We start from the raw sequence: 27443 nt of genomic DNA on the forward strand, positions 1-27443 counted from the left end.
AGGAGCCCCTGCCAAGTCTCAGATTTGGCATGGCGGTGGGCTCTTTTGACTTTGGCTAGGGTACTGAAGGACTGTGGGGGGCTCCCAGGGGCCCAAAGCTGATGTGTTTTGCACCAGCGAGCGCCATATTCTTGAAAAAAACAGTCTATGTAGTTGGTTGACCGAGCTTGCAGTGAGACTGCATTTTTATTTGTTGGGAATACCAGTCAAAGACTCTCTCATATCACGTATTAATGACTGAAAGTGCCATTGGTTTGAACAGACAAGACAGCAGAGGCACAGCACTAACACGAGCAGCCTGTGTGCGCAGCCCATGTGTGCGGTGTGGACAGCAAGTGTCCACGTCCGTCCGATCGTTTGCTGAGTCAGGAGGCACTCACTCGCGTTGCTCTTTTGTGTTTTCCTCTATATTCTTATCTCATTGACCCATGAGCTTTGACGTTATGCTCAAGTGACGTCTGGTTTCAGGGTTCGGATCGTGCCATGCGTCCCGGGAAGCGCCGGATCCCTGTTGTCGGTGGAGTATTAACTTGTTTCCTCTAGCGCAGGATCCAGTGGATCGTTTCTGCCTGGATGTGTGTGTTTACAGACGGATCATCGCGCACCTGACACTCTTTCACTTTTCAAGCGCGTGTTTAATGAATGAACCGTTCGCTTTTACATTCTGCTGAGGGATTGTACCGTGTCCGACCTTCATTGCGGAAAACAGCCGGAGACTGATGTGAAAGCCCGCCGCTGAAGTACGTGCTCCCCGAGCCTTGATCCAGCGGACGGTTGTTGTGATCATGTAAGTATGCATATGATTCTTGCTTGCCATGACCGAAGCCCTAATTGCGCAAAATTGACAGTTATGGTACAGTACCATGACATAAATATCAATGCACTAACTGGGCATTGACACATGGACATTTTCACGTATGCATAGGCTGCATGTGCAATAATAACAACAACAACAATAGTTATATATATACATACATACATACATACATATATATATATATATATATATATATATATGGCCGAATACTATAAAATATTGCATAATAACATGCATTTGCATACAAAATAGACAGTGTGCAATAGGAATAATTAGCACATAACTACAACAATCATATCAAAATCCATACATACAGAGTTAAGACTCCAAAATAGCATTATATAACGCATTTTGGGCTCTTACCTGTAAATGTCTTTGTATTTTGTCCTGAGCCCTGCATATAAAAATTGTCTTTACTTAAAACATTACCATTATTTATGCATTGTATATATATTTTCTAATAAAATCACAGTAAAATACTGGCGCCTGCATATTTTTTTATTGATAACTGTGCATTTTATTAAGTGATATAATGTTAATATATAAATCTAGGCTACTTTAACTAACAAAAAATGAACTGTGAAGGTAATTCGTTGTTTTTTACTTGAAAAACCATCAATTTGACAGTATTTTACTGTACAATTACACATTTTGCAGTACTGAACCAGTTACAGTTCTTCATTGTATATGGAAAAGTAACTTACACTTTGCAGAGAGATTGATTGACAGGTGATCTGACCAATCATACACAGAGTTTGCTATTTTGCCCGACAAACAAACCAGACATGATTAATGGCGGTGGACTTGAACTTGAAAAATGGTTTGTATGGACGTCTTTTTGCGGTTGAAACAAGATACCTTATGATGTTAATTTATGTTTATTATATGCTATAAGTAGTAAAGAGGAAAAAATGATCGGTTTATGTGCCGTTTGAACTGAGGCTGAGCTGTCACGACACATTAAGGAGCAACAAAATGATATTTATAAAGGGTTTGCACTTAGGTCACGGTTTGGTCAGTTAACGTTACCTGGATGCGCAGGCATATTGGAGATACTCTAATGTAAACAACAGCATTATTGCACGGTTAATGTACTACTGAATACCTTGTTCTGCTAATTGGAAACTGCTAAATCATATAGTGAAAGACTTAGTAAGCAGGAAAGGGCGCAATATTTTGACAAACTAAAGTTAATATGTGGTAAAGATACATACGAGCAGTGTTACTTAAGATATTAGCCTAATATTTCATCTATCTGACTTGAAATGATAAGAACAAACATGAACGTAGCTAAGATTCTTGCAGGAAATCCTGATTCAGTTTGGTCAACCAAAAACACCTTTTGTTCCTAAGACAGTTTTTGCACTCTTCTTGATTTGTTATAACTTTTGGCTGTCTGTAGTAGTCCAAATGTTCTGACCAATTAGTACAGCCCAAAACCTGACAATAATTGACCATTTTCAGCAGCAATAATCAGCTAAATTTGCAAGCTTCAGTGCTGCCGTTATAGTGGATTGATGATGCTTCATAAAATAAAGACGAATAGTTGGATTGTGATTGTAAACAACTAAAGGCTTTTTTATATCCCTCAGGTCTGTCCACATAGTGGCCTTGGGTAGCGAATGTCCTGGGGGCGTCGGGCCTGGGGACGAGACGGCCGGCCCGGGACAGGTCCAAGGTGGCTTGTTGTGGAGTTACCTGGGCCACGGAGCTCGGGAATTAGATCCAAACTCTGTGACGCCATCAAGGCATCCCTTGAACCCTGCGTTTATGGAGTACCAATCTAGAGTATTCGGGGATGTGAGAGTGATGGTGCGGGATTGTCCCAGTTGGGTGAGTAACAGTGAATGAGAGCGGGATGATGGGATTCAAAAGCAGGATTAGGTTTCTGCAGACTCTGGGAAGAGAGTTGTTTCCGCCTGATTGGAGGACTAAGAGGAATGTAGCTATCGCAGTGATATCCATAAGCTGATTGGTGGAACAGATGCTGAGCTATTGAGATATGCCCTCTTAGGTTAAAACTCTTCGTTTTAATCGCAGGACCTTTTGGACAGTGACTGGGCGAGCGTGCGAAGCGTTCTGGAGCAGGCTGACATCGTGGTCATTAAGTATTCGGTCAACGACAAACTAGCCTTTCAGCAGGTCCGAAACGTCTACGCCCCAAGACTTCGCCCTCTTCTTCGGCATTGGGGTGTTCCTGTGATTCTGGTAGCCGTGGGGGCGAGGCTCAATGGTGAGATGTGATTGGCTGTTTGTGTTCTGCATTTGTTTTGGGCTCATTTGAGGTATTTTTCTCTATTACGAAGTTTTAAAGAGAAATAAATGACAGTCAGCCTTGTAGTGCAGACTTGGGAGATAATGGACTTAATGGAAACAATTTAACTAAACTCTGGTTAAAAATTGCCTGATGGTTTTGCTTATGGAATGCATGCTTAAGTACTGTAAACAGAGCAAATAATGTCAAGTAATAATGATAATTAGGATTATGCATAATTAAATCTTAATGACCTCATGTCAGTCAAAGTGTTCAACAGTGAAAATGACTTTTAAACTTTCCTGTATTGACAAAGAGCAACATTCACTTTATTGAAATGGATGAAACATATAGGAACACTATGGTGTTGAACTAGTTAACCATTACTGATCTTCAAAAGCAGCACAGCATATTAGAAGCTTCTGACTTCAAGGAAAAGGGGAAAAGTCTGATCGAGCTGAGATTTGGTGCTCTTTTGATGTGCCGAGCGCGGTTGTGCCGTGAGCGTTTGTTGAATATGCTCATAGGTAAACATTTATAGACTCAAAGCACTTAGACCGCAGATTTGGCTCTGTTCGCTGTAAAAGCGGCAGCTCTGTGCTCACAGTGTGACCTTTGAGATGTATAATTCATCAAGATGTGATTCCATCCAGCTACATGATTTATCCCTGAAGGATAATGGAGGAGAAACAAACACGATAGGTTTGTTTAAGACCTGCGCAAGGTTTTTCAAACCGGGATCGTGAGTTGATAAAAAATTACAAATTAATTAATTAATAAAAATGTAACATTGACATAAATTACGAATAAAAATTCTTAGTAAAATACATATATATTGTTTGGACCCCAATGACTTTAAAGGGATAGTTCATCTAAAAATGAAAATTCTGTCATTAATTATTTACCCTCATGTCGTTCCAAACCTCTAAGACCCTCGTTCATCTTCAGAACTTAATTAAGATATTTTTGATGAAATCTGAGACCTTACCTTCCCTGCATAGATAGCAACGCAGCTAACACATTTAAGGCCGAGAAAAGTAGTAAGGACATTGATCAAATAGTCCATGTGACATCAGTGGTTCAGCCGTAATTTTAAGAAGCTATGAGAATATTTTCGGGCGCACTGAATTTTCATGAGCGCACGTCGAAAATTGACACGGCAGAGAAGAAATTGTTGAATGAAGCCGTTATTTTTGCTTTCTTTGCACACAAAATTGTCGTCGTAGCTTCATAAAATTAAGGTTGAATCACTGATGTCACATGGACTATTTTAGCAATGTCAGTACTACCTTTCTGGGCTTTGAACGAGTCAGTTGCATTGCTGTCTATAGACCAATTTGGTGTTTGCAAACAGTGATGACGTTTTTGTGGGCGAAGCCCATCTGGTGGCAGAACATGGCAGTTTTCAAGTAATGGTTATGGAATAAAGGAATCAAAAAAAGGTAAATTTGAGTTTATATGTCAAAATTCTGACTTTATTATCACAGTTCTGAGATTATATCTCATAATTCTGATAAGAAAAATCAACTTGCCATTCTCTCTTTTCCCCTCAGTTTAAAGTCAGGAATTTATATTCAATACTTCTGGCTATTTTCCCCCTCAGAATAGACAAACTCTCTATTGCTGAGTTAAATCAAGTTATAAAGTACGAAATACGAGATATAAACTTGCATTTGTGAGAAAAAAGCTCAGAATTGTGAGATAAAATAGGTAAATGTGAAATGTTATAGGTTTAAATAGTATTTCATGCTGTAACTGTAGGGCAAATATAATATGTCCCCTATTAACTACATGTGAATATATTGTTTAAATCAAATTCATGCTTTAAAATAGAGTAATCATAGCAGGTTTTATCCATTAGTCTGTCCATTTAAACATCTGCATTTAGCTTTAAATGTCATGTTTGATGACAGTATTCTATAAAAATTTTTTGCATTCCAATTCTGACATCCAAAAGCACAACAATACATTTTTTCTCTTATTCCATTGATTTTACCCATTTCACTCCACTTGTTACTGTTTTTTTTCTGCCACCACAATGCACGCGCAGCTGCAAGTGATGTAACTGTGACGTCTACTCCAAAACGGTCTATGCAGGGTCAAGAAAGCTTTCGGATTTCATCAAAAATATCTTAATTTGTGTCCCGAAGATGAACTAAGGTCTTACAGGTTTGGAACGACATTAGGGTGAGTAACTAATGACAGAATTTTCATATCAAAAAATATTTTCTTTGGAGCCGCTAAAAAATAAAGAAGAGACAGGTTTTTAAAAAACATGAGGGTGAGTAAATGATGACAGAATTTACATTTTTGGCTGAACGATCCCTTTAGGATATACACTTAAGGGTTTGTTTATTTCTAAAACTCCTAAGTCTGAGCAATAGTGATATTCATGCTAATGAGTTTGCATCATGAGAATTGCGCTGTATTTTTCGTTGCTTGGCCATGGAGAGACTCGGGGCAAAATGAGAGTGTAAACATGGGAAAAACATGCTCACTCGGTACATCTTTTTCCATTTCTCCGGGCTTTTTCTTTTATTGGCTACAGTGATTCATACCTCTTTCTGCCCGTGCCCTCTTCACGTCTCTTTCTTCCACTCTTCCGTTCTCACTCCATCTATCTCTCTCTCCATTTAGCTGTCTTTTCTTGCTATCATTTTACTTGCTCTTCTGTTCCCCGAGGCATTCGCCCTACTGGCCTGGCCAACTCCTCCTAACACACACACACATACACATTGTTTTTATCCAGCTATCCCTGGTCTCTCATTCTGTCACTGCCACTCTCTCCCCGCCCGTCCGCACGCACATACTGATGTTTAAATTTACGCTGGTATAAACTTGAGCTGGCATGCGTTGTTATGTAATAAAGAATTGGATTTCGTCGCTCCATATGTCTGCCTGTTGACATCTCTCTGAATGTTATGCACTCTCTGTCAGTTCGAGTTGAGATGTTTGCTTGCTTTATTTGGCCCGTTGCTCTACAAATGTCATTTGTATTGTGCATCAGTAATACGTTTGCAGATGCATATACAGTTGAGGTCAAAAATATGAATCACCCTTTCAGAATCATTAAAAATGTTAATTATTTGACCAAAATAAGAGGGGTCATACAAAATACATGTTGTTGTTTATTTAGTACTGATCTGAATAAGATATTTCACATAAAAGATGTTTACAAATAGTCCACAAGAGAAAATAATAGTTGCATTTATAAAAATGACCCTGTTTAAAATTCAAAAGTTTACATACACCTGATTCGTAATACTGTGTTGTTACCTGAATGATCCACAGCTGTTTTTTTTTTTGTTTTGTTTTGTTTTTTGGTTTAGTGATAGTTGTTCATGAGTCCCTTGTTTGTCCTGAACAGTTAAACTGCCTGCTGTTCTTCAAAAAAATCCTTCAGGTCCCACAAATTCTTTGGTTTTCCAGCATTTTTGTGTATTTGAACCCTTTCCAACAGTGACTGTATGATTTTGAGATCCATCTTTTCACACTGAGGACAACTGAGGGACTCATATGCAACTATTACAGAAGGTTCAAACGCTCACTGATGCTTCAGAAGGAAAGGGGGTGAAAACTTTTTGGGTAAATTTAACTTATTTTGTCTTCTTGTAAACATGTAACTATCTTCTGTAGCCTCTGAAGGGAAGTACAAAATTTAAAAATGTGATATTTAGGCAAAATAAGAAAAATGTACACGTCTCCATTCTGTTCAAAAGTTTTCACCCCCTGGCTCTTAATGCATTGTGTTTCCTTCTGGAGCATCAGTGAGCGTTTGAACCTTCTGTAATAGTTGTATATGAGTCCCTCGGTTGTCCTCAGTGTGCAAAGATGGATCTCAAAATCATACAGTCATTACTGGAAAGAGTTCAAATACACAAAAACTGCTGGAAAACCAAAGAATTTGTGGGACCTGAAGGATTTTTCTGAAGAACAGCAGGCAGTTTAACTGTTCAGGACAAACAAGGCACTCATGAACAACTACCACAAAACAAAAAAACACAGTTGTGGATCATACAAGTAACAACACAGTATTAACAATCAAGGGGATGTAAACTTTTGAATCAGGTAATTTTTTTAATTTCATCTATTATTTTCTTATGTGGACTATATGTAAATATCTTTTATGTGAAATATCTTAATCAGGTCAGTACTAAATAAACAATAACATGCATTTTCTATGATCCTTCCTATTTTTAAGCACACTTAAAAATTGGCAACTATGGTTCCATGGAACCTTTCCATTGCACATGTTGCTAATAGTGGAAAAAGTTCTTAAGATTAATAAAACATTGTTTACACTAAAAAAAGTGATTCTTTTAAACCCAAAATGGATCTTCTATGGCATCACTGTGAAATATGCTTTTAAAATCTTTATTTTTAAGAGTGAATAACATTTTATTATGTTTCCCACTGTCATCCTGTACAGATGAAGGACCGCCGTGTACATGTCCTCTGTGTGCGTCCGACTGGAGCAGCTGTGTGCCCCACAGTGAGGGGCTCCAGCTGTCCAGGGACCTGGGGGCCACTTACCTGGAGCTGCCCTCTCTAAACAACTTTTTTGTGGGTCGTTACTTTGGCAGTGTGGTAAGTGTCTCATTTTCTCTTAATCATTGTATTCTCATTAGTATGCAGAAGAACTGTACTTGTGGTTTAGCATTCTGGGCTGGTAACCATAAGGTTGGAGGTTCAAACCCAGTAAGGGGTAATTTATAAACTCCATGCCTCGGGTGAAATATAAAACCCATCCATCACCACTGAGACCTTGAGCCCCTGTTGCTCAAATAATAAGTGTAATAAGTGTACTAGAAGTCATTTTGGATAAAAGCTTCTGCTAAACGGCTAATTAGAATTTACATTTTGAGAGCGTTTAAGCTCTCTCGACAGTATGACATGCATTGTGGAGACTGTAATTTTTAATGTAATTTTCACGTCCTTAAGCTTAAAGGGATAGTTCACCCAAAAATGATAATTGTGTCATTAAAGGAGAAGTCCACTTCCAGAGCAACAGTTTACAGATAATGTACTCACCCCCTTGTCATCCAAGATGTTCATGTCTTTCTTTCTTCAGTCGTAAAGAAATTGTTTTTTGAGGAAAACATCTCAGGATTTTTCTCCATATAGTGGACTGATATGGTGCCCCGAGTTTGAACTTCCAGTTTAAATGCAGCTTCAAACGATCCCAAATGTGGTTCCAGCCGAGGAAGAAGGGTCTTATCTAGCGAAACGATCTGTTATTTTCATAAGAATAATACAATTTATATACTTTTTAATGTCAAACGCTCGTCTTGTCTTGCTCTCCCTGAACTCTGTGTATTCCAGTTCATGACAGTTAGGGTATGTCAAAAACTCTGATCGTATTTTCTCCCTCAACTTCAAAATCATCCTATATCGCTGTTTTACCTTTTTTGTTAAGGGTGTTTGATCTTCTTTGCATGTTCACTTTGCAAAACTGGATCGGAACTTCTGCAGTGATGTAGGAGGATTTTGAAATGATTTTTGAAGTTGAGGGAGAAAATACGATCTAAGTTTTTGACATACTGTAACTGTCTTGAGCCAGAATACACAGAGTTCATGGAGAGCAAGACAAGACGAGCATTTGAGATTAAAAAGTATTTAAATTGTATTTTTTTAATGAAAATAACCATTTGTTTCGCTAGATAAGACCCTTCTTTCTCGGCTGGGATCGTTTACAACCACATTCGGGATCGTTTGAAGCCGCATTTAAACTGCATTTTGGAAGTTCAAACTCGGGGCACCATATCAGTCCACTATATGGAGAAAAATCCTAAAACGTTTTCCTCAAAAAACACAATTTCTTTACGACTGAAGAAAGAAAGACATGAACATCTTGGATGACAAGAGGGTGAGTACATTATCTGTAAACTGTTGTTGAAAGTGGACTTTTTGATGAAATCCGAAAGCTTATTGACCTTGCCTCAAAAAGGTAGCAAGGACATCGTCCACCATATTTTTTAGTGTTAGTGTGATTTTTACTATATTTGGATGTTATTCACACGCTTGCCTTTGAATCTTCACAGCTGGAATACTTCATGATTCAGTGTCTGAAGCAGAAAGCCAAAGAACGGCCAGACAAACGGAGAGGTCACAGGTTTAATGAGCCCCGCCCTCCCCATTTGGACCAGCCAGGTTAGTGGCTGATGAGATCTTCCCTCATTATTATGCAAATGATGTCTAGTGTTTGTCTTTGAAGAGACCTCCCAAAAAGATACTCATGCATCTTTTGACTTTTCCCGTTTCCATTTCAGACCTGTCTAATTTTGGCTAATCTCACTAATAACTAGTTGCAATTTGCCGGGCATCTTATCTTAATCTCTGCAAAGCACTCGGGCTGCAAAATATGCACTAAATGGCAATATTCATCAGCAACTGAGTCAATGGACTCATCTGCCATTTAGATAAAAGGATTGTCTGCTGAAGGCTAGAAGGATTCTGCACGAGATGAGCACTGCTATGAGCACTGACACTTAGAACGAGAAGCCAAAGCTTTCTGTAGTTTGTTGGTGTGGCTCCAGGACCACTTAGGCTCTTTTTATAGAGCACAGCCCATAAAATATGAAGGGTATTGAATGCTGGGAAACCGTTGGTGTGGCCTCAAACGAATGGTTATGGAGTGCATAAAGCACAGCAGTGATATATGAGAAATGTGCTTATAATACGGACATGATGAATAAACAACATCTGTTTGTTGTGCTTGTTCTATTTCTTTTTAACGCCTGGTCTTAATGTGGCCTTCCCATAATCCTCCTCGTTTGGGATTTGCTTTCACGTCACCTTTCTCGTTGCTCCCCGTCTTATTACCGTATCCCTTACTCATCCCGTCTCGCTCTGCTTTGCTTGTCTCATCATTCTCCTTCTCCACCCTGTTTCCTTCACACTAAAAAAATTCCTTACCTATCATCCTCCTCTGCTTAGCTCACCTTGTTTCTCCTTTTCTCCTGCCTATTTCTTTTATCTTCCTTTCTCCTACATCCTTTTGTACTTCCAGAGGTTCTTTAAAATTCCCTACAGGAAACAATAATCACAGATTAGATCTTTTTAATATCACAGTTGTTTCTCCTAGACAGCATCGAAATTAAATAGAGCAGCTTTCAGCAATATTAAACACATGCAGGGACACATACTTTGAAAATAGACTGGAAAGAGGGGTTTAGCATACTTGTTGCAAGATACTGTGATTTGGGATTTGAGAGTATTTGAATTCTGTTTTGAATGTAAGGAAGCAGTAGTTTAATTTCTAACTAGAAATGCATAAATGAAGGTATTTAGCAAGGACGCGTAAAATTGATCAGAAGTGTCAATAAAACAGAGAAATGTTATTTTAAAAAATGCTGTACTTTTGAACTTTTATTGATGAAAGAATCCTGAAAATGTATCACAGTTTCCACAATGGTGGTACAGCTGTTTTCTATGGAAGCCTGTTTCCACCACTGAATCAAAAATAAAAAAAGTTAATTGTGAATTTTTATCTGGCAATTCTGACTTTTTTCTCAGAATTGTGTAATAGAAACTCGCAATTAAAAAAAAAGTCAGAATTGTGAAATATAAATTCACATTTGCGAGCTATAAAGTAAGAATAGAGGGATATAAACTTGCAAAATAAAAAAAGCAATTGCGAGTTATAAAGTCAAAATAGCGGTATATAACTTGGAATTGCGAGAAATAAAGTCAGAATTGCAAAATGTAATCTCACAATTATGATTTTTTTTTTCCTTAAAATTGTGTGATATAAACTCATAATAGCGAGTTATAAAGTCAGAATAGAGGGGTATAAACTTGCAAAGTAAAAAAAGCAATTGCGAGAAATAAAGTCAGAATTGCAAGATGGAATCTCACAATTGTGATTTTTTCCCCTCAAAATTGTGTGATATAATTTCAGAATTGAAACTTGCCATTTTTTCTCGCAAATGCAATTTGTAGCTTGAAGTTCTGACTTTTTTCTCGCTTTCGCGAGTTTATATCTTGCAATTCTGACTTGTTTTCTCAGAAATCCATAATATAAACTCAGAATTGTGAGTTATAAAGCCAGAATAGCAGGATATAAACTTGCAAAATAAAAAAAGTTAACTATGACCTTTTATCTCGCAATTCTGACTTTTTTTCTCAGAACTGTGTGATAAACTCACAATTGCGAGAAATAAAGTCAGAATTACGAGAAATAAAGTCAGAATTGCAAGATAAAAATTCTGACTTTTTTTCTCACAAATGTGAATTTGTATCTCACAGTTCTGACTTTTTTTCTCACAGTTGTGAGTTTATATCTCGCAATTCTGACTTTTTTCTCACAATTGCAAGTTATAAAGTCAGAACAGCAGGATATAAACTCGCAATTCAATTTTTTGCTCAGAAATGCATGATATAAACTCACAGTTGCAAATTATAAAGTCAGAATAGCGAAATATAAACTTGCAAAATAAAAAAAGGTAACTGACTTTTTATCTTGCAGTTCTGACTTTTTTCTCATAATTGTGATATAAACTCGGAATTGTGAGTTATAAAGTCAGGATAGCAGGATATAAACTTGAATTCTGACTTTTTTCTCGCAAATGTGAATTTGTATCTTGGAATTATGACATTTTTTCTCACAATTGTGAGTTTATATCTCGCAATTCTGACTTTTTTCTAATTGCAAGATATAAACTCACAATTGCGAGTCATAAAGTCCAATTCTGAGGGGGGGAAAAGAAACTGACATGTTCTAAAAATTGCGAGATATAAAGACAATTCCAAGTAAAAAAGTAAGAATTGTGAGAGGAAAAGTTGAGACATTCTGAGGTGTGGAAAACACTGGATCATGATCATGAGCTGATCGCCTGAATAAAGTGGAGCTTTGCTTTGATTAAGCCATATTGCACTTTCGTTTTTAGTTTGTTTAAATGTGTCAAAGCATAAAGGCCCAAAACACAAATTTAAAGACCTTTTATGTTAGAATAAGAAGTTTAAATATATTTTTAAAACTACACTTTTGCCCGTAAGACCTATCGTTTCATATCTTCACGTGATAATATCAAGACAGTTTTGCTATCGCGATATCACAGTATTGTTAATATCGTTACATCCCTAATTATTTCTGGTCTTATTACTAAGTCTGCAATCAAAAGTCAAAGATTTCAATTTGACAGCTCTGTATTCTTAGACCATGTCAACAGTTGTCTCACATTTGGACTATATGAAGGTATTTTAGGAGACATCTCAGCTCTGAAGTTGATACTTGAATAAAATATAACTCAGACCTCGTGAGCAATAAAAGAGTAACATCTGAGCAATAAAGCTGTCTCATAACATTCCTGTCTATGTCTTTCAGCGCGTCTTCCCCCGGTGAGAGTGGAGGAGTCCACCTTCTCTCAAGACTTGCAGTGGCTCCTCGAACGGGGCGTTCAGTTCGCAGATGTGGCGTTCTACGCCGGGGACTCTGGGAAGGAGCTGGGCTGGGCGCACGCATCCGTTCTGTGTGCCGTCAGCCCGTATTTCAGACAGCTGCTGGTGGGACGGCAAGCCTGGGAAAGGCCTGTTTCACGCTGCACCTGCAGGGATAGAGACGGCCCACACTCGCTTTTGTCCACCTGGGATGGAGGCATAGATGATCTACCCAGAGCAGACGGACACCCTCCAGGACATCTCTCACGGCTGGTTGTGAAGGACCCGCTGCTCTGTTTATGCCTGTGGGAGACGTTAATGTTTCTTTACAGAGGTGAGAGAGAACGTGCACTGCTTGCAATATTGTTCAAGGCAACTGCTATTGGATAAAAGGCACAATATATTGACAGTTATGGCTTTTCCTTTACAAAAGAAAGAGAATAAGAGAAAGAAAGCGATAAGATCTTTTCAGATTGTCTTGGAAAATTGTAATATTTACAATAAATGTTAATTTATTTATTTATTTTTTTTATATATTTAATTGCTGAATACCTAATTCCCTTGAGCTATGTAAAAAGATGCTAATAATATAAGATGCTTATAATATATAGAAAAATTATATAATTTATATTTTAATTTTATTTACTAATATTTATTTACTTAACTCTTCTGAGCTATGACATTAAAAAGACACTAACATTCATATAATAATATTTTAAATTAATTTTAATATATTTATTTTTATTTACTGAGAACCCAATTCCCCTAAACTATGAAGAAAGATTCTAGCAATCATGTAAAAATGTAATATTTTAAATACATTTTAAGTATTTATTTTTATTTTATTTACTGAGAACCTAATTCTGTTGAGCCATGAAAAAGATGCTAATAATCATATAACACATTTTTATATTTTAAATACATTTAAAATATTTATTTTTATTTCATTTACTGAGAACCTAATTCTGTTGAGCGATGAAAAAGATGCTAATAATCATATAACACATTTTAATATTTTAAATAGATTTTAAATATTTATTTTATTTACTGAGAACTTAATTCTGTTGAGCCATGAAACAGATATTAATAATCATATAACATTGTTTTTGTATTTTAAATACATTTTAAATATTTATTTTTATTTTATTTACTGAGAGCCTAATTCTCCTGAGCCATAAAAATGCTAGTACTCTTATAAAAAAAAATGAAATAGATTTTATTTTATATTGTTTACTTTTTTTTTTTTTTTTTTTTTTTACTGAGAATTCAGTTCTCTTGAGCTATAAAAGAGCAAAATTCCTCTAGCTAGAGCTTCTTTTATTGCTGGTTTGCCGGCAGCATTTCTTTTTCCATGAAGAATCCTGTCACAAGCGTAAATATGAAGTGAGATTAGCATTATTGAAGGAAACGCTTCCTCAGTTCTGCTGGTTTATGCATCTCAATTGAGTTACGGTTGAAAATTTTCTCTCCCATTCTCTGCCTTATCTCATGAGCTCTGCAATTGTGTTTTCTTTTGTGTTTGAAAAAGACTGTTTCATAATTAAAATGGCTTTAGTTTGGAGGCTGCTTGTTTGTGTCAAAGGCCCTGCCTGATTTATGGTTCTCTACACGTGCATGTATGATGGCAGTCCACTCTATGAGACCCTGGAGCTGTGGGGCTGATTACCATGCTTGGGAGGACAGAGAGATCTGTGTGCGTGTGTGTGTGCTTGTTTTTCTTTTCAAGTGTTTGTGTGACTGTATATTCATATGAGGCAAAATAAGAGAGAGAAACCAGAAGACATGATGTACAATATTTGTGCCTCTATAAAACGTATTTATGGTTATATAGTGCTGAATCTCACAAAACCTCTCAGTAACATGTTGTGTCATATTTACCCCGAAATCAAAAGAAAGAATTAAAAAATTATGTTTTGCTAAAATAATATATTTTCTATTTTTATGGCATAAAGATTTTTTTGCTTTGTGCCATTATTTTCATGACAGTTTAGTACATTTTTCTCCCAAATTCTCATTACTGAACGTAAGTAAATAAATAAATAAATGTATTTTACAAACAAAAAACAAACAAACAAATAAATACATTTTGCTTGCTTTTGGACCATTAAGATTTTTTTTTTTTTTTAGCACTGTGGCATTATTTTCATGAGAATTAAGTACATTTCCTCCCAAATTCTCATTAAGAAAAGTAAGAAAGTAAGAAAGTAAAAAAAATATATATATTTTACAAATAAATAGATAAATATGTGTAATAGTATAAATATGTTTAAATAGATGTTGACTTGGACTTGAGGTTTTTGGACCATTAGGATTTGTTTGTTTTGTTTTGTTTTGTTTTGCACTGTGGTATTATTTTCATGACAATTAAGTACATTTTCCTCCCAAATTGTCATTATTGACTGTAAGTGAATAAATAAATAAATCAATTATATTTAAAATAAATTAATAAATAAATAAATGCATACACACATAAATAAATAAGTTTTGCTTAAATAAAATGTTGACTGTTTTTGGACCATCAAATGTTATTATTATTTTATTTTATTTTATTTTTTTGCACTGTGGCATTATTTTCATAAGAAAAAAGTGCATTTTCCTCCCAAATTGTCATTATAAATTACATTTTACAAATAAATAAACAAACTAACAAATAAATACATTTGTGCTACAATAAAATGTTGATCGTTTTAGGACCATTAAGATTCATTTGTTGTTGTTGTTGTTTTTTTTTTTTTTTTGTTGTTGTTGTTGTTTTTTGCACTGTGGCAATATTTTTATGAGAATTAAGTACATTTTCCTCCCAAATTTTTATTCCTGCAAATAAATAAATAAATAAATAAATATTGCTTAAATAAAATATTGTTTTTGGACCTTTTTTTTTTTTTTTTAATTTGCACTGTATACATTATTTAATGCAATTATTTACATTTTCCACCCAAATTCTCATTACTGTAAGTAAATAAATAAATAAATAATTACCCAAATATATAAATAAATAAATGTTTCCTGTAATACAGTACAACACACAAAAAATCAATAAACAAACATTTTTCCCCTAAAATCAAAAGAAAAATAATGTCTTGCTTACATTAAAGGTTGACTGTTTTTGGACTATTAAGATATTTTTGCATTGTAACATTATTTTTACGGCAATTAAGTATTTTCCTAAGAAATTCTCCTTATTGTATAACATAATGCAATAAATAAACGTAAATTGTAAATTATGTATATTTTATCATAGTATTTTTTAAACTGCCTATATTTTATGCTTATTTAAAATGAATCGTATTATAGTAATTTACAGTCCAGAGGCATTGCGGTAATGGGGATTGCACTCTGTAATTTTTTGTTTATATTAGTTTATATATGGCAAACCACACAAGACAATAATTGCATACAAGAATACTGACACCTAGTGGTGTGAAAGTAGCATCATACAAATGTAAACTTTTCCAGTTACTAAGGCCGTTGTAAAAATGCATTATTCAGCAATGTTTAATTTATTCTGTGAGCTATATAAGGGGGTTACTACGGTGGCCGAGAGAGCTCAACGCGCTGCAACTTAAGAAAACACATGCAAACAGAAAAAAAACGACAACAAATTAAGAAAACATCTTCATCAGTTTGACAACACAGGCGCTGCAAATCCTCGCAACGCAAACACAAATACGGAAACGCGCTGCAAATTCTCACAACACAACCAAACGCAGAAACGCGCTGCAAATAGCACGGACCACAACGGAAATGTTTCAGGGGGACCTCAAAAAGTGACGGACCCGGCTGAGACCTGAATTTTGACCTGATTTTAACCATTAATAAAGCGTTGCATTTTTTTTCGTGAACTTTGAACGTTATATTTATTTGCATGTATTTATTTATTTATTTGCAATTAAGTTAATAACGTTTCACAGTTAAGTGTGTAATTCGTCAGATTAGTCCAATAATATCCAAAAGACCAATGAATCTATGATCAGGATGTTAAACAAAATAATCAGGTCTAGATATTGAACATTTATTTTTCTATTGCCCTTATGCTATTTCATTTTGGACTGGCTTTAAAATAGACATAACAAAGAAATTAAGCAAACCCCTTAATTTAGATTTTCATGATATTTTACTTTGTTTTCAAAACCCCTCTTTTTCTGATAAACAGGTTTATATTATGAATCTCTTAATTATCTTAGCAAAGTTTTATATTCACAAGTTAAAAGTAAGTCAGAAGAAACCATCTCATTACCCTCTGAATTATGAGATCTCAAAATAAGAAGCTCATAAAAACAAAACAAATTTTAAAGCTTTTCAAATGTATGTAACTGCCCTGGAATTTACTTTTTCTTTCTTTCTTTCTTTCTTTCTTTCTTTTGGTATGTTTGTGTTCATTTTGGGTGTTTTCTCCATGCTGTTATTTATTTATTTATTTTTTTGCAGTTGAATTTGCAATTTGAAATGTTGCCTTGTTTTTTTGTTCGATGATGAAACGGAATCATAATAATAAATAAAATAAAATAATAATAATCAGGTCTCAGCCGGGTCCGTCACTTTTTGAGGTCCCCCTGAAACATTTCCGTTGTGGTCCGTGCTATTTGCAGCGCGTTTCTGTGTTTGATTGTGTTGTGAGAATTTGCAGCGCGTTTCCGTATTTGTGTTTGCGTCGCGAGGATTTGCAGCGCCTGTGTTGTCAAACTGATGAAGATGTTTTCTTAATTTGTTGTCGCTTTTTTCTGTTTGCATGTGTTTTCTTAAGTTGCAGCGTGTTGAGCTCTCTCGGCCACCGTAGGTTACCAAGATAAAGCAAATAGTATTCAGCTGGCCATATGATCTCAGCATAGCGGCCGTCATGAGACAATGTGCTCCATGTAAAACGAAACAGCTTTTTTAGGCCTAACAAATACTTTTAGTAGTAAGTTTAATGCTTTTTAATCAGGGAAGGTCACCTTTGTCATGAAAATAAAGTCACAGAGTATTATCTTAAAGAGATAGTTCACTCAAAAATCCCTCAGGATGTTTCAAACCTGTAAGACTTTCCAAAGTGGCGTGAGGCTGACGAGGAGAAGAATTATTGAATAAAGTTGTGCAGGGTCAGAAAGCTCTCAGATTTCATCAAAAACATGTTAATTTGTGTTCTCTTATGGGTTTGGAACGACATGAGGGTGAGTAATTAATGACAGAGTTTTCATTTTTGGGTGAACTATCTCTTTAGTACAAACAATACAATGATTTTGGGGTGAAGTGTATCCAGGACATGTTTTCGTGACTTTCACCCAAGTACACAATTGTGATTCTATGCTTGTATTAGCCCGCCACAACATTCCTCAGAAGCCGGGTATATTACCTCCTGTTCCCCATTCTATGGGACGTCTGATGCAAAATGGAGGCTGGAGGAATGGACATGCATCACAATCAGGTGTTCAGATGGGGCTTTAACAGTCCAGGAAACAGGAATGGATATTATAGACTCATTTATCAGAGTGAGGCCATGCTCAGAAGGTGAGAAGGTGAGGCCCATACTGATGAGATCATCTCACCCTGCTGCTGATATATAGTGTGATTTTTCAAGAGGCCATTTTCCCCCGATGAACCAAGGGCGGTCGTTACATTAACGGAAATGATGCACGGAAACTCATTGCGCGTGGTTTCTTGCGGATCAAATCCCACTCGGTTTGTGTCTAGACAGATTTATGAATGAGGCCGAGTTAATATTGAATCAACTCAACTGTGACGGATGAACATTTTTATGTGACAGAACAGCGGAAACTATCTTTACTATGAAATAACACCAGTTAAATATTGGTTTTATTTTCTTAGCTGTCACCAAGAATACTTGATTCTGGTGGACAACAGCTGTTCTGCCTCCTTATTTGTGGGTTTTTGTATCCTGGAGTAGTTAATGGAGAAAAGTAAGCTGAGAAAAATCTCAGACAACCTTGTTTTTAAAGGGATAGTTCATCCAAAAATTAAATTCTGTCATTAATTACTCACCTTCATGTCATTCCAAACCCATAAGACCTTCGTTCATCTTCAGAACACAAATTAAGATATTTTTCATGAAATCCAAGAGCTTTCTGACCCTGCATAGAAAGCAATGCATCTAACACATTCAAGGCCCAGAAAGGTAGTACAGACATTGTTAAAATAGTCCATGTGACATCAGTGGTTCAACCTTAATTTTATGAAGCTACAAGAATATTTTTTGTGCACAAAGAAAACTAAAATAACGACTTATTTTGACTATTTTAACAATGTCCTTACTACCTTTCTTGGCCTTGAACAGTTTTGGTGCTGTCTATGCAGGGTCAGAAAGCTCTCTGATTTCATCAAAAATATCTTAATTTGTTTTGAAGACGAACAAAATTCTTACAGGTTTGGAACGACATTAGGGTGAGTAATTAATGACAGAATTTTCATTTTTGGGTGAACTATCTCTTTAAAGTTGCAACTGAATCCACCAGCTCTGTACACTGGGTTCTTTATTGGCATTGATGGTTCTATGAATAACCTTTAAAATTCCACATAAAGTTCTTTAGATTTTTTAAATGTTCTTTTTTAAATGTTCTTCTGGTTCTTTTAAGAACTGTTCACTGAAAGGTTCTTTTAGGAACCCAGAATCAGTGTTGCAAAGTCCGGCAGAAAATCGGTGAAAACCTGGCAGCTCTGCCCAGAGTGGTTCTTCTGTGGCATCAATTTCAAAACTGCCTATTGAAATCTTCATTTTTAAAGGGAACCCCGGGTATTGACTTGCATGGCTAAATATAACGTAAATGATGTCTCTTACTGAAATATTTAGTAAAACGCAAAAGGTTTATGTTATTTAAAAAATCCACATTGTTTTATACATATTTTGTACTATGGGGGGCACCATTACTTCAATGATGTGAAATGGTTGCGCTCCGTGAGCTACTGGGGCTACCTGTTGGTATTTTTACCACAATAACAGAAAAATAAAATACTAATACGATGACCACAGCTACTGAAAGAGCTTACAGGTGGTGATGGATATAAGCGTAGGCTTAAACCAAATGCCCTACCTTCAAATTTCCCAACAAGGAGTTGAGTGAAATCCAGGCTGAGAAACTCTTTTAGTGACTGCGGTGTCATGACAAGCGTCAACATGTTTACATCCTGTTTACACGTTTCTTGTCTCTGCCGTTTGTAAGCTCTTTCAGTAGCTGTGGTCTACTAAAAGCCTCAAGGGCATCAGGGCTGAAGTGGAGAGAACAAAGACACAGGTCTTTAGGAAGTTTTATTCGTCCACAGGCATCTTCCCATTCTTTTCTCCTTTTCTTATCACTAGGAAAGCAGTGAAGACTTACATCACTTCTCTTATTGCCCTTCCACTGAAAATATAACCAAAAGCCACACAATGTGGCATCCTGCCAGCATTTTATTTTCCAAATTGTGTTGCGGTAAAAATAGCAGTCAGCCCAGTAGCTGACCAAGTGTAATCACTTCACGTCATCGAAAATAATGGCACCCTCCATAGTCTAAAATATGTATAAAATGACATGGATTTTTTTAATAACGCAAGTCTTTTATGGGTTTTCTGCTATGTATTTCAGTAAAAGACATCATTTATGTTATATTAAACCATGCAAGCCTTAATACCCGGCATCCACTTAAAGGAGAAGTTCACTTCCAGAACAAAAAATTACAGATTATGTACTCAGCCCCATCCAAGATGTTTAGGTCTCCTTTTTTCAGTCCTAAAGAAACTGTGGTTTTTTATGGAAAACATTTCAGTATTTTTCTCCATATAGTGGACGTCTATGGTGCCCCTGAGTTTGAACTTCCAAAATGTAGTTTAAATGTAGCTTCAAAGGGCTCTAAACAATCCCAGCCCAGGAAGAAGGGTCTTATCTAGCGAAACGATCGGTTATTTTCTAATTTATATACTTTTTAACTTCAAACGCTCGTCTTGTCTGCCTCTGAGTGAACTCTGTGTATTCGGGTTCAAGACAGTTGGGGTAGGTTGAAAAACCTCTTGTCCTACACCGCTGCAAAGTGAACGTGCAAAGAAGATCAAACGCTTTTACAAAAAAATGTAAAACAGCGATGTAGGACAATTTTGAAGTTGGAGAAAATGAGATGGGAGTTTTTTGACACCCTAACTGTCATGAACCAGAATACTCACGCAGAGCTAGACAAGACGAGCGTTTGAGATTAAAAAGTATTTAAATTGTACAGTTTTTTAGAAAATAACTGATCTTTTTGCTAGATAAGACTCTTTTTCCGTGGCTGGGATCATTTAGAGCCCTTTGAAGCTGCATTTTGGTAGTTCAAACTCAGGGGCACCATAGAAGTCCACTATATGGAGAAAAATCAAAATGTTTTCCTCAAAAAACACAATTTCTTTACGACTGAAGAAAGAAAGACGTGAACATTCTGGATGACAAGGGGGTGAGTAAATTATCTGTAAATTTTGGTTCTGGAAGTCAACTTTTCCTTTAAGATTGCACCTCCATTGGAGGTTAAACTGTTTGGTTAAACTCCAGCAGATCTGAGCAGCCAGTGTAAAAGGTCGAGATTTACTCCGCGGTCATCCAGTTAATGCATGTGCGAGCAGGATGCATTCATGGGTCAGTGCGTGTCAGTGATGTGTATTTTGTTTGCTTTTGCAGGGGCTTGGGAATGGGAATACCTGGAGGAAGCCATTGCTGAAAAACTGAAGAACCCTTTGGCCGTAGCCCAGCTGATGGACAGGATACGCTCGTTTGTTGGGAGAGAAAAGGTATCGCTATCAAAGACTGTAGAACTAAACTGCGCAAAGCTTTTTCTAATGATTTGCATGGCTGACCTGATTTCTCAGTATTCATCGCCTCAGACTGTGCACTGCAGTGTCGATTCGTTCTGGTTGCAGGCCTCCAGGGACGCACCCACAACCCGCTCTCAACAAGGTCCTTTGACACTGGGAAGCCTCTTCAATTCCCCTCTATACTCTGATGTCATCTTCATGGTGCAAGGCAAGAGTCAATGCTAACCCTGCATGTGCATGAACATGTACACACACAGGCGCACACAATGGTGCATTGATTCAGTGCGCTCAAAGGTGGAGAGTACAAGGGAAGGGCTTGTGTTTGAGTCAGAGCTCCTCTGTAATGCTTGACCCCATGGGTGTAAGTGTGTTTTAAGAGGTCAGCTGTGCGTCTGCTTTCAGGAAGCGTGCTGCCAGCGCACAGAGCCGTGCTTGTGGCCCGCTGTGATGTTATGGCTGCCATGTTCAGCGGGAAGTACGCAGAGGCACGAAGCCGTGTGGTGCCAATCCACGGAGTCTCATCCGATACCTTTTTAGCTTTCCTGGAGTACCTCTACACTGACACCTGCTGTCCAGGTGAGAGTGTGGATTTAAAGTTTTTAAAGCAGGGGTATGGACAAAAATGTAGTAATCGATGACTCTTTTTCTTGGTGAACTATCCCATCAAATCCTCTTATAAAATAGATATTTCAGGTCCTGGATGCTGATTTGTCAAAGTGTTTCAGCTGTGCTAGAATATGCTATATGATTCATTATATGACTTAACCTAGCTACAACTTATAAGAGAATTACCCATGTCTGTGAATCAAATGATGCATTAGAAAGAACTAATAGACACGTCTCACCTGAAACTTTTCCATGGATTTGCATTAACCTGACCTGATTTCATAGTTATACACTATCAGTTGTAATTAGTTTTTGAGCAGTAAGAAAAAATATTTAAAATAACTCTTTTCTATTTGAATATATTTTAAAATGTTATTCCTGTAATTTCAAAGATGAATTTTTAGCATCATTACTCCGGTCACGTGATCCTTAAGAAATCATTCTAATATTTTGATTTGCTGCTCAAAAAACATTTTTATTATTATTATGTTGAAAACATCTGAGTAGAAATGTTCAGGTTTCTTTGATGAATATAAATTTCAGAAGAAGAGCATTTATCTGAATTAGAAATCTTTTGTAACATTATAAATATCTTAATCATCACATTTGATCAATTTCAAGCATTCTTGCTAAATAAAAGTATTAATTTCTATAATTGTTTCCTAAAAAATTATTACAAAAGCTTTTTATTCCAGATAAATGCTGATCTTTGGATCTTTTTCTATTCATCAAATAATCCTGAAAAAAATGTACTCAAATGTTTTAAATATTGATAATAATAATAATAATAATAATAATAATAATAATAAATGTTTCTTACAGGCAAATCAACATATGATTTCTGAAGGATCATGTGACACTGAAGACTGGAGTAATGATGCTGAAAATTTAGCTTTGATCACAGGAATAAATTCCATAGAAAAGTGTGGAGTCTGTAAGATTTTGTATATGTTTTTGTCTTTTATGCTCACCAAAGCTGTATTATTTGATCAAAAATAAATACAGTAAAAAGTAATATTGTGAAATATTATTACAATTTAAAATAATTGATTTCTATTTTATTATATTTTAAAATGTAATTTATTCCTGTGATGCAAAGATGAATTTTCAGCATTATTACACCAGTCAACGTTGAAAACGGTTGTGCTTTTTAAAATTCTTGTGAAAACTGAGATTTTTTTTTTGATTTTGCAGGATTACAATAGAAAGAATTTTGTCAATTTTTGTACTTTTGAAAAAAAAAATCTTGTAATCTTTCATACATTAAAACGGTAGTGAAAGTCATTTTTTTTTTCTTATTAGGTAATAATATTAATATTTACAATATACAGTGAGAATGAAGGGGTTCTTTTGTGTTGTGCCTAACAGTGGTCTTTTATATTCACTGTATAGCTCAATCTAATCCAGATGTTTCAGGCACATTGACATGTGGTGCTTCAAGTCGTATTTATCATTAAACAATGAAGGAAGGTTTACTATGTCAGATTGCTTTACTCATTCTGTCAATCAATGTGATGGATGCTTTCCCGTTCATATCAAGGACATTAAACAACACTGTTGAGAGAAAAGACGCAAATAAAGACTGAGCTTGATTGACAGTGGGTGAATATGAACTGAGGCTGATGAAGAGGGAAACAGGAGGTGATTGACAGGGCTGTGTGTCTGTGTGTTCAGCCAGTGTGCTGCAGGCCATGGCCGTGCTTGTCTGCGCAGAGATGTACCAGGTGAAACGTCTGCAGCACCTGTGTGAGGTGTGCGTCTGCGCGTATCTTCAGAGCATGCCCAGTCGAGAGCTAGCGTCTACGGGCATCAGCGTGATTCGCTTACTGAGGAGAGCAAAGGTGAGTTTTTATTTTTGCATTTCATGGGTCTAGCTTTCAGTCTCATCCACCTCCAGCTAGTTTTAGCTGTACAAAACAGCTTATTGTGCTGCTTGATATTGTAAATTGGTGTGTCTTGCCATATTATTATAATGTATTATCTTAATTATCTTAATTAGGCTAAAGGATAACGAGCCGTAACTGACCAAAATAGCTGTCATATTTACCCGTCTTGTCAAATATTGCGCTGCAAACATCAACAGCTTTACATTTTCTATGCTGGCAAATGATAGTATAATTGGGATAATGCATGGCTAGCTTTGCATTAAACGATTTTAATGCACTTAGCGGAAGCCTCCATGTCATGCATTAAAATCGTTTTCTTAATATATTTCAAGATATTCTTTTGATGGCCAAGCTGATTTTTCAGCATCATTACTCTAGTCTTCATATCACATGATGCTTCATAAATCGTACAAATGTGATGATTTGCTGCCCAAAAAATAAAAAATAAATAAATATTATCAGTGTTGAAAATAGCTTAATATTTTCTGTGGAAACTGTTTTTCAGGATTCTTTGATGATTAGAAAATTAAAAAGATTATTATTAATAATTTAAAAAATAAAAAGTATTGTCAATAATTATTATTTTAGTATTATTTATATATGATCATTGTATTTATAATATATATATATATATATATATATTAATTAGCTGTTTTTATTTTAATTTTATTTTAATTTTTAGTAATTATGTAGTTTTTTTTTTTTTTTTCATTTTTATGTGCTTTTGATATTTTTTCCCCCTATTATTGCTTATATATTTAACTTTAATTTAAATTTCAGTTTTAGTTATAGTAATTTTAGTACTTCTGCTTAAACTTATCTATCTCAGGCAGTTGCCAAAGCAATTTCTAATTTTCATTTAAGTTTTTCATGTATTTTTTATACTTTTTTCAATTATCGAAAATTATTTTTTAATTAGTTAAAGGGATAGTTCACCGAAAAATGAAAATGACATCATTAATTACTCACCCTCATGTCGTTCCAAACCCATAAGCAGTGTTGGGAAAAGCTACTTTTGAAAGTAATGCATTACAATATTGCGTTGCTCCATGTTGTGGAAAGTAATGTTACATTACTTTTGTGTTATTTTTTAAATTTGGGCAGGGCTTGCTTGTTTGGTTGTGGTTTTTAATATAAAAAGTTTTATTTTTGGCAAATATAAAAAATATTTCACACCAAAAGCCTCAGGCTGAAGGAAAAGTAAATTCACATCTGTACAGCAGAACTCTTCTGCAATAAAAAAAAAAAAGGAACATATGTTAGTTTATCTTGAGTAATTTTTGCTTATTAGTAGGGTTGAATTGGATCATCGAATTAATCAGTGAATAAATTAATCATCGAACTGGTTAATAAAATGGGATTAAATACATAAAGGATATTTGTATTACGTAACCCATTTAATTATTGCAGGTTTGCATCATATTCTGAGTTGCATTTCACTGCAGAAATATTGAACCTGTTTTTCTGTGAAATGAATTAATTCACATTTATTATAAAACCTAAGTAACATCTTACTCCTGATTTCTCTCAACATTTTTCTCTCAATAATTAGTAAAAGAAAAAGTAACTTGTGTTAATTATTTGAAAAAGTAAATAGTTGAAAAAAGTAATCTGATTACGTAACTCGCGTTACTTGTAATGCATTGCCCCCAACACTGCCCGTAAGACCTTCAATCATCTTCGAAACACAATATGTTTTTTAAGAAATCCAAGAGCTTTGGCATCGATAAAATAGTCCATGTGATGCCAGTTCCTGCGCCAGAAGCACCATAAACATGCGTTGTGGTACCCTAATGAACCCATGTCAAAGAAAATGTTGAATAAAGTCATTTTTTTGTTCTCTTCGCACACAAAAAGTATTCTCATAGCTTCAGAAAATTACCACAGATGGCACATGGACTATTTTAACAATGTCTTTACTACCTTTTTGGGCCCTGAACGTGTCAGTTGCGTTGCTGTCTATGCAGGGTTAGAAAGCTCTTGGATTTCATTAAAAATATTTTAATTTGTGTTCTGAAGATGAATGAAGGTCTTACAAGTTTGGAACGACATGAGGGTGAGTAGTTAATGACAGAATTTTTATTTTTGGGTGAACTATCCCTTTAACAATAACAACACTGTATTAAATCATAGGGTTTTTCCATGCATACAAAAAATAGTTTGCGTACAGTAGTATGCTACCCGAAAATACCATTTGTGACACTTCTAACATGTTTATCAGTTCCTAACATTCTATCTGATCTCATGCTAACTCTCTACCTCTCATCACAGTGTCACAACGCTGACCAGCTATACGTCTGGCTCCTCCATTTCATTGCCAATAACTACCTGATCTTCAGTCACAAGCCTGACTTCCTGGAGCTATCAGGTGAGCCATCCGCTTGACCACCTGGAAAGGATGTTCAAGCGCATTAGAACACATGCACACACAGTCATCTCTAACTGTGACAAAAGCCAGTTCCCAACGCCCTGAGAGCACTTGTAACAGCTGGTGCTGCACACAAGCCCATGCAAATCACTACCGGCTTCTGTCAAAGCTTTATTACGAAACACTGAGAGCAACTGTAAGGTCACTTTTGAAACTAATGAATCATCATCACACCTAATTAGCACGTCCTGCCCTTGCACACGCACTGGGAGAGTAAATAAAGTGTCGCCTCATGAATTGTGCATTTGTGAGTCAATAAATGGAACAGGCAATTGTGATAGGAAAAGATTATATTTTTCACCAACAATCCTTTTTGAAAAAAAACTTCAAATTTCTTCATGCATTGTTTATACACTCAGTGAGAAACACATATGTGACCCTGGACCACAAAACCAGTCTTATGTTGCACGGGTATATTTGTAGCAATAGCCAAAAATACACTGTATGGGTCAAATTTATAGATTTTCCTTTTATGCCAAAAATCATTAGGATATTATGTAAAGATCATGGTCCATTAAGATATTTTGTAAATTTTCCACTGTAAATTTATCAAAACTTAATTTTTGATTAGTAATATGCATTGCTAAGAACTTCATTGGGACAACTTTAAAGGCGATTTTCGCAGTATTTAGATTTTTTTGAACCCTCAGATTTTCAAATAGTTGTATCTCGGCCAAATATTGTCCTTTCCTAACAAACCATACATCAACAGAAATCTTATTTATTCAGTTTTCAGATGATGTATACATCTCAATATCGAGAAATTTACACTTATGACTGATTTTGTGGTCCAGGGTCACATATTACAATATTTTCACCCAGAAAAACAAGATGGACGGATATCATTGGTATTCAGCACAAGGGAATGCCGTAACTATATTTTTTGAGTCCCGTGATGCTTTGACAGATGAGGAGCGTGAGCAGGTGGAACGACTGCGCTGGCCCTCCAGAGGTTATCTGCAGGAGCTCAGTGAGTACCAGCAACGCAGACGTCAGATCCGCAAGTCTCGCTGCAGCATCATGTGACCCCTTCTGGACGCCCTGCGGACCGGAAGGGAGGGCGAAAATCAGAGGATGCAAATTGGAGATTTATTTAAATACAGGATGAAAGAGACTTTTGTTTGACTCCTGGGTTGACGGTGGGGATGTACTGTATTCACACAAACCTTGACCTCTGACCCTGTGATATAAAGCGGACAGCTGTGAATTCTCCCTGGACTTGCAGTGGATCGTGTGCGTCAATGTGGATAATACTATATCTTCTATATGAACAATTACGCCTGATTGGTGCAATAAACTTCCTCTGCGATGGATTAATCCCAAAG

At 36.0% G+C, this 27443-nt stretch overlaps 2 protein-coding genes across 2 annotated transcripts in view; one reads left to right on the forward strand and one right to left on the reverse strand.

The window, feature by feature from the left end:
* On the forward strand, positions 1-27161 carry rhobtb3 (Rho related BTB domain containing 3). Its single transcript, XM_051093304.1, has 12 exons — positions 1-787; positions 2410-2650; positions 2858-3050; positions 7501-7658; positions 9113-9221; positions 12397-12783; positions 21065-21174; positions 21304-21406; positions 21601-21774; positions 23479-23645; positions 25962-26058; positions 27026-27161. Coding segments are annotated over exons 1-12 (1860 nt in total). The 5' UTR covers positions 1-785; the 3' UTR covers positions 27145-27161.
* glrx (glutaredoxin (thioltransferase)) overlaps positions 27018-27443 on the reverse strand; it is a 4310-nt gene continuing 3884 nt past the window's right edge. Inside the window, exon 3 of the mRNA XM_051093305.1 lies at positions 27018-27159. The gene's annotated coding sequence lies outside the window, so the exon portion shown is untranslated. The remainder of the gene's footprint in view (positions 27160-27443) is intronic.

Source organism: Labeo rohita, chromosome 21 (genome assembly GCF_022985175.1).
Source record: "Labeo rohita strain BAU-BD-2019 chromosome 21, IGBB_LRoh.1.0, whole genome shotgun sequence".
Classification (NCBI taxonomy): domain Eukaryota; kingdom Metazoa; phylum Chordata; class Actinopteri; order Cypriniformes; family Cyprinidae; genus Labeo; species Labeo rohita.